Source organism: Chiloscyllium plagiosum, chromosome 14, assembly GCF_004010195.1.
Source record: "Chiloscyllium plagiosum isolate BGI_BamShark_2017 chromosome 14, ASM401019v2, whole genome shotgun sequence".
Lineage (NCBI taxonomy): Eukaryota > Metazoa > Chordata > Chondrichthyes > Orectolobiformes > Hemiscylliidae > Chiloscyllium > Chiloscyllium plagiosum.
The window spans coordinates 29,554,085-29,562,635 of NC_057723.1; the positions used below are offsets into that span (position 1 = coordinate 29,554,085).

Here is an 8,551-nt window from a genome sequence, read left to right on the forward strand (position 1 = left end):
ATTCAGTCCGAAACACCTTTCTGTTCTTGGTCCACAAATTACATCACCTCAAGTGCACATCCAAATGTGCTTTTGGTTAAGTGCAATGATAATTTCTGCCTCTTCTAGCTTTTCAGGCAGTGTGTTCTGGGTCACAGTTTCCAGCATCCTTCCATCTACTGAAGATCATGGGCATGCAATCCATTTCAGAGGGGTGTGCTCGTATCTCAACTTTGTTAATGGTGTGAAATTGTCAATCCTTTTACATTGTTATTATTACCAAACTACTGTAAGCTCACAGTGGTTCACACCAACTCAGATGAGGTGTCATGATTTTCCTCTGTCATCAGTAAGCGATTCCAGGTTTGGTATTTAATGTCTAGGATAACCATCCTTGAAGCACAGTGTTGGGTGTTCTACTGTTCATCTATCCAGAGAATACCTCACCATAAATATGATCATTATGGTCACTGGCTTTGTAACAGATTTCCATCATGCCAAAATGCCCAAGCCAATTAAGCAGCTTTTATTTGAATGCCAACAAAAGTGAACACTGACTATAACAAGACTTCTACACTCATTTTTTGTTCTGCCAGAAAATTTCCACAATGCTTTGCAGACAGCCAATGCAGCAATTGTTGAGGTTCTTATCCTGATAATTGTAATTTGCCCATGTTCACAACCAAACAAAAAGATACAGACTAGGGATTAACTAAAATTCTTCCTAATCTAATGTTTTTCATATGACACTCAGTGCTTTGTTTGGGTGATCAAATGTTGTAGCTGCTTTCTCTATGCACTGATGCCAGAAGTAATTTCTTTCTTTCTATATTGAAAAAAAAATTTCAAGCACAGAAATTTGTTAACTCAGATGTTCTATATTTCAAATACAACCTTGCAGCAGTCTCAGGTGATGTTATGTTATCTTCATCACTGTTGCTGTATGCACTTTCAAAATGACACTCATTGCCCTTTAATGATATTTAAAGGCCCTTGTTTTGCATTCCTGACTGCTGCAAATTGCTTGGATTTGTTAGTGTTCACCATCAGATGGCAGCATCCAACCAAAATTAAATGCTCAACAATGATATTTTGCAGTGCCACAGCTCCCTCTAGCCTCTACTTGATGTACACCATCTTTACAGACCTATTGGGAATACAGTATTTTAAACCACTTTTAACATGTACCTCAGATATACCAGTTTCAGCAACCCAAGTTCAGATATAATGGCAAATATTACAATACACATCAATTCTGACCACGTTCATTGCACTATTAAGTGTCAACTTACCATGGATTGAAATTAAGAATCATGGAATAAGAAACCTCTGCCAATTCTGAAATACTGAGGTCCAAGTCTTCTGATCACCCAAACACAGCAGGTGTCATGTGAAAAACAGTTAAATCAGGAAGGGCTTTAATTCATCCCTAGTCTGTACTCTTCACTGGTATCACAAATAGGTTGAATGCATTTGTTCTTTTTTTTAATTTATTCCCTCATTGGATGTGAAGGCAGTTGAGAGAAAAAATTGAGAAAACTATGTGTGAGCTGTCTTTTTGAACCATTGCAATTCATCCAGTGGAGGAACATCCCTGTGTTTGAGAGTTTTTCAAGTTACATTAATCAATTTGATTTTTCTCTATCAATTTAGCATAGTTGAATGGCTTGCAAAGCCATTTCAGAAGGCAGTTAAGAGTAACATCAGAATTTGGAGTCACAAGTCAGCTTGATCAGGTAAGGACAACAGATTTCCTTGCCAATAAAGGGAATTAATGAACCAGATAATTTTTTATTAAAATGCAATAATTTCATGGTTATCATTTCAGATTCCATCTCTGAACGTGACTGGAGATATTTTCAGCTGTAATCTGTTGGCAACAAACAATCTGTGTTAAAAACTAATAGGCAGATTTCCATAAAACATGGTACACATTGCCTATGACCAAAGAAAGAACTGATGCATTTTTGACTAAAGATGAAGGGATCTGTTAACATTGGGAGATAGGGAATGTTACGTGTTTTAGAATGCTATGGATTGTTCTCAGCTGCTGTGGTGGAATATGTCACAGCTATCAGCTGTGAGCAGAGCTCTCAGAACAGATTGCTGCTGATCAATGGGCCTGAAGCCTCCTAAAGGTCTTAGTAAAGAAAGTTATTTTTTCCCAATTTGCGGTTACAAAACATCAACCAGGCAGGGAAAAACACCTAAAGGAAAAGTTTTGTAATTATGATAATTCATTCACGTAGCATGGATATAAAGATATTGTGAACACAAGAACAGGTAAATGGCTGGGAGTTTTGTGGCAAGTAGCTCATCTCCCAGCTCTCCATCAACTTGAGGCACAAGTCAAGGGTGTGGTGGAATACCCTCCACTTGTCTGCATATATGGGTCTCCAACAGTACTCAACATGATCCAGTCAAACCAGCCCCTTTAATCAACATCTTATCCACCAACTTAAACATTGCATCACCAACATAGTGACACCTGTTATACAAAATGCAGCATTCACTGTAGCAAACCACAAATGCTCTTTTGATAGCATCTTGCAAACCTACAACACACAAGACAACAGCAGCAGATGCATGAAACAGCAGCACTTACAGGTTCTCCTCCAAAATTACACTCATTGAGTTGGAACTCTATTGCTTATCCTTCATTACCACTGGGTCAAAATACTCTGACTCCTTTCCAAACAACCCTCTGGGAGCACTACAGCAGCTCAAGACAGCAGGTCACTAGCACCTACAGGGCAATTACAATCAGCAACAATTGCTGACCTTGCTGGCAAGGTTCTCATCCCAAGAAATATAAAAAAAGTTTTGAAAATACTAATAGATTATGACAAAATAACGTAAAACATGGACTGAGTGCAATTTATAGATACATTTTATTGATCAACAGACAACAAATCACAAGCAGAGAAATTGGAGTATTTTAATTTGTAATTGCAGTCAAGTACACTGTACAGAACAAGTAAGTAAATAACAAATCTAAACAAGTAAATGGCCTGTAAAGGTTGGAGCTCCCATAACTCTATTAGGGAGTCTTTCAGTAGCACTGCTGTTCAATGAAACTTACACTACTTTCTGATTATCAGGTACTTTTCAGCAAAAAAGTGAAGCAGAGGAGGGCAGCCGGTGCAAGAAAGTGAAACTTACTTTAATCAGAAGAGAACTGTACTTCTAAAATATTCAAAAATCAGAATACAAATACTAAATGGGAAAACGGGTCCACAGTAATTCTTGGATATAGAAGCAAGTCACAATTCTGGTTACAGTGTAAAGAATGTGCTCTGTACTTGAACCCACACAGAAAGGAGAATTGTCTCAATCAATTTTTAAAATTACCGTGGATAATCTGGCCGTACCCTTCATGCTGCAAATCTCTTCAAATTATTGTGCAATTATTGGTAAAGAAGCAAATGATAGTTCAATTGCTTAAAACAGGGGTGAATTTGCTGTCAATCACTGAACAAAACCCCCTTAATGCATATCCTGCTGTCTTCTAGACTAGATTACATGAAAATCAGATATGCCAACTGTATTAAAGGATTTTTGTCTAGACCACACTATTTAGATTTAATGACACAGAGACATTCTAATCCTCTTGAAGTCAAACTCCTACAATGAATCATGTGGTGTAAAGCTGGATGTCACTTCCAATCCTAGTGTAATAACAATAGAGCTTAGAACATACTGCTCTGAACAAGTAAGGAAACATCATGCAATTAAATGCTTTTTTTTCCTTTTGTCGAATTTTCCAAATATTAAACATTTACAAAACAGTGCAGTGCAACAGCAACTGGAAAATTCTTTCAGCGGGTTAGAGAATTATCGAGGACAGGGACCTTTATTTTTCTTCACACCACTGATTCTCTTTACGAACCTGTTTTTAAAGAAAAGAGTAACATGGTGAAAAACAGTGCACCTAAAGAAATGAAATCCTGAGTTCTGCACCACAAATGGCTGTGGAAGTTCAATCATTGGCTGTGTTCAAGGCAGAGATCAACAAATTTCTCATGACAAAGGAATATGAGGAAATCACAAGAAATGGTGTTGAGCGAGAATTGATTTAGAATGGCAACAGCAGACTCCAGGGCTACTCCTGCTCTATAGTCCTATGACTTCTGCTTATATTTAAACCAGCTAAATAAATGAGGCAATTTACATGCAGACAGAATAAAAAGCAATACAGCTACTCCCTGTTTTAGTCTGGCTCTTTGTTTTAGGACAAACAATTTGTTCATTTCAAAACCAGAAAATCTAAACCTGGCTTTCTGCAATTGAAATTAAAATAAAAAGTAAGAGTTGTTGTTATTACCTGGGCTTCTTCTTCCTCAGTAAAGTCATTTTTGATGTTGAAAGTCTTACGAATTTCTTCTGGAGTTTTACCTTTGATCATATTTGCTACTGTTTTGCACGTCACATCAAGCAGACCTTTAATATCCAAATAATTTGCAGCCTAAATAACAAAAAAAACTGATATCTCAATTGCATATTTTCACTCCATCAAGATTCCAAAAAGGGTTGTAGCAAAAAAGTAAAGTATTTTAAAACAGAATAGCAGGTAGTGATTTCTGTACATTAACAGTGAGGATAGTGTTCCTTTAAAGGAACTTAATGTCCATAGTTGATAATGGGACAGAATTTTATACATTTGGTCCTTTTAAAAAAATTGGGCTGTAGATCTCCATGACTCTGAGGCCAACTGCAGAGTCTCAGTAAACACCATCTGCTCTACCATTTTTCTTGCTAAACTCTTAATCTTCCTAATATTTTCAGGAATTAATTTTCTGCATGCTACCCAAATAACTTGGCAAAAAGATACTAAAGGCCAAAAAAAAAAAACTTAATTTTCCACTTCATTTGAAACAGTTTGACTTGTTACAGTCACTAAAATGTTTCATCTCTTCCAATGACGTCAGGTTTCTCTTTTTGCGTGTGTGGACTTTGCGCAACCAGAGGTGATATTTCAACCATTCCCAACAAGAAAGGATCTTGGTTAATGTAGAACTGCAATGAAAGAAGGCTTCAGAGAAAGAGTGGGAAAATAGAGGGAGGTAAAGAACAAGAAGAAATTGGGGAATTGGGAGACTGAGAATTCAGCAAGTACGAGGAGGAATGAAATCAGTGCAAAAGGAGTGATGTTGTCATTACTGCACAAAGACAATGGCTTATTGTGCTGATGCTTACCTGGAGAAAGCTAGAACTCATTCAAGAGAGAAACAAGCAGTCATAATAATACACAAAGGCAATGGGGGCAAAAGAAGAGGTGGAGAGGCATAGCAGTGTGTTTATCAAAGTTAATGTGTGAAGCTAATGTCATGTCAACGGATAATATTGTTGAAAGGTAGCATGTAGAGAAAGGAGCCAAAGATAGATCGATTTGGGAGGTGTGGAACTCTGCACGTAGTAAAACAGGTGAGAAGAGAAACTACTGTTAGGTTGTCATACCTACTATCAGATTAAAAAATACCAAACAAGAGCAGCCTTACAGAGTGAGACCACAGAGAAATACTGTATTTGGAATGGTTTATTGTATTGAAATCTGTCAAGGTCAGAGTACAAGGAAAGATAACAAATGATTAGGGAAACAAGCCTGTTTGTTCTTAAACAAAACGAAAGTGCTGGAGAAACTCAGCAGGTTTGGCAGCAGCGACAGAGACACAGAATGAGCATTTTCAACACTAACTCTGTTTTTCTCTCTCCGGATACTGCTAGACCAGTTGGGTTTCTCCACTACTTCGTTTTTTTTGTTTCAGATCTCCAGCTTCCACATTTCTCGGTTTTTACTTGGAATGGGCTATTTCAATCCAATAGCAGTGAGGGAATCTGTGTGGTCAGAACAAAGTTCAACGCTGCTATAGAATGAGTTACTCGCGACCAAATAAAAGTAGACTGTAAAAATTGGTGCTTAGTTGCTTTAAAATCTCTGGAAATATTCTGCTCCACAACCAGGTGAAATTAGAAATTCACATTCAAACATATATCCCACTTATGGTACACCAACATACAACCCTTTTGGAAATCTGAATTGCTTAATAATGGTTCAAAAAAAGTCAGGAATAAATTTTAAGCTCAGTTTTAGCACAGGAAATTTAGAATTTTACATTTTATAACGATCATGGGCCGGAAGGTTCTGGCATCATGATGAATGGTGATCACGACAGCAAGTTATTGATCATGTTCTCTATCATAGATAAGAGGCCGAGAGAAATCAAACAGGCAGTTGACTGCAGTAAATGAGGGGTTCATCCTGGACCAGCTAAATATACAAGTCAAACTGCCACACAAGCAGACTGGAAGAGAAAAAAATTTACAGTATTCATTAATATACTTTAAAAAAAATACTCACCAGAATTAGCTCAAATAGTGTTCCCTGATCTACTTTGAGGAACTCCTGATCCCATACTGGAATATCATCTGTTCTCTTTTCTTTGTTCTCATCATCTTCAGGAGGAGGAGGATCATCCTTATGGTGAGTGCACCACTGAATCACCTAGACACAACAGATGGATAGGTGAAAGATGAATGAGTGAAAGTATAGATGAACAAAAAGGAATAATAGCTTGATTACAATACCAAAGTTACACTCTGCCATATAGAACAGTGCACTTTAGCTCATAGGTTTTGGCAAGATAAAAAAGTAACTTTCCGATGAATTTTGTTAGGAATATTAGTTCCAGGAATTGAATACTTTCCATTTTGTTTATTGTTTCAATCACATAAATCACAGGTAAACTCCCTTTAATCTGCTTAACCTCAATCTCAAAAAAAGAATATCCTGAGATGTGAATGTGAATTTTACTTTACTACTTACTGCTACTTTGTCACAAGGTTTTGAATTGTAAGAACTTGGCCGATATTTCCCTACCCAAGTAACTTATGCTGCAGATAAAGGGGAAACAGTAGTTGTACTGGATTTAGATTTCCAAATCACATTGGATAAGGCCACATCAAAAGGTTATTGAGGGAAAAAAAATCTAGGGGTAGGAATAGTGGATAAAACAGTGGCATGGATAGAAGATTGCTTCCTGTTAGCCAGCCAGAGGGTAGAAATAATGGAGCCTTTTTCATGCTAGCAGGGTGTCACAGGTGATGTGCCACACAGGTTGGTTTGGGGCCTCAATCAGCAATCCCCCTTTTTGGCTTTGCTTCTGTGTGAACTTCAGAGGTCTGTGTGCTTTCAAAATGAGAAGTCAATGCTGCAATCTCTGTCAGTACACTGATTGCCGTGCAAGGAACATTACATCGGCAGCACACACAGTTTTGAGGGAATGGTAGACTCAATTCCTTACAATTTACATGAAGGATTGGGATGAAGGGCTGATGGTCTGATTGACAAATTTGCCAATGACACAAAGATAGACAGGAAAGTATGTTGCGAAGAGGATGCAAATACCTACAAGGGATATAGATAGGTTTAGTGAGTAGGCAAAGATTTGGCAAATGGAGCACTAAGAAGAAAAGTGTGAAATTGTCCATTCTAGCAGAAGGAATTTAAAAAAGCATATTATCCTAATGGTAAGAGGTTGCAGAGCTCTAAGAAAAAGAGATCTAGATGTTCTAGTGTATGAATCACATAACATTAGCATTAGGTTACAGCAAGTCAGAAAAGCCAATAGTGTGCTGTATTTTGTTGAGAGGTGGATTGAATATAAGGCTGGGAAAGTTTTGCTTCGGTCTTCAGAATGAGACCACACCTGCAGCCTTGTGAACAGTTATGGTTATCGTACTTACAGAAAGATGGTAATGCTTTGGAAGCAATTGCAGAAGGGCTTCAAGACTAATATCTAAAATGAACAGCCTGTCTTGTGAGGAACAGAGAGAAAGACTAGGTCGTTAGTTTAGAACAGTCAGAGGTGACTTAACAGAAACATGCACATCCTGAGCAGACTTGACCGGGTGGATGTCGAAAGGATGCCTCCTCTTGTGGGAGAATCAAAAAGTAGGGTCAGTTTTAAAAAAATAAAAGGGTCACCCATTTAAGATGGAGATGAAGAATCCTTTTTTCTTTGAGTTAGGAGCCTTCAAGAATCTCTTCCTCAAAAGGCAGCAGATGCAAAATCTTTTAATATTTTTAAAAAGGTAAAGTTACATAATTTTGATTACTAAGTCGATCAAAGGTTATCAGGAACAGACAGGATTGTCAAATTGAGATTAAAATCAGATCAGCTATGATCTTATTGAAGGGTGGAGCAGGGTCAAAGGACAAAGTGACCTATTCTTGTTCATTGTTTGCACGCCCGTAACCCATTTCACACAGCCCTTTCAACTCCGAGAACTAAGTTTTTACTCCACTGGCCAGGGCTGAATTAAAATTCTGATAGTAGAAACTAAAGAACAACTTTTGACCCACTACATCCATAACGATCTTGTAAAATCCATACCAACTACTAATGCACAAAAAATGCTGCAGATGCAGGAAACGTAAATAAAAGCAGAAAATTCCAAAAAACGCTAAGAAAGCTAATTAATATTACTGGTGCAAAAGTTGACAGTTCGGGTTCTTGATCTTTCAGAGAAAAGTAGGAGATGTAATATATTTAAGTACGTGAAAGGAAAGGTA

At 37.5% G+C, this 8,551-nt stretch overlaps 1 protein-coding gene across 8 annotated transcripts in view; it reads right to left on the minus strand.

The window, feature by feature from the left end:
• Positions 1-2,851: 2,851 nt before the first annotated feature.
• Positions 2,852-8,551, minus strand: part of skp1 (S-phase kinase-associated protein 1) — a 26,845-nt gene continuing 21,145 nt past the window's right edge. For all 8 annotated transcript variants that reach the window (XM_043703447.1, XM_043703445.1, XM_043703444.1 and 5 more), the window contains 3 exons: positions 6,338-6,481; positions 4,304-4,444; positions 2,852-3,868 (listed from right to left, as the gene is read on the minus strand). In XM_043703447.1, coding sequence (XP_043559382.1) covers positions 3,833-3,868; positions 4,304-4,444; positions 6,338-6,481 — 321 coding nt within the window. In that variant the 3' untranslated portion in view covers positions 2,852-3,832. The remainder of the gene's footprint in view (positions 3,869-4,303; positions 4,445-6,337; positions 6,482-8,551) is intronic.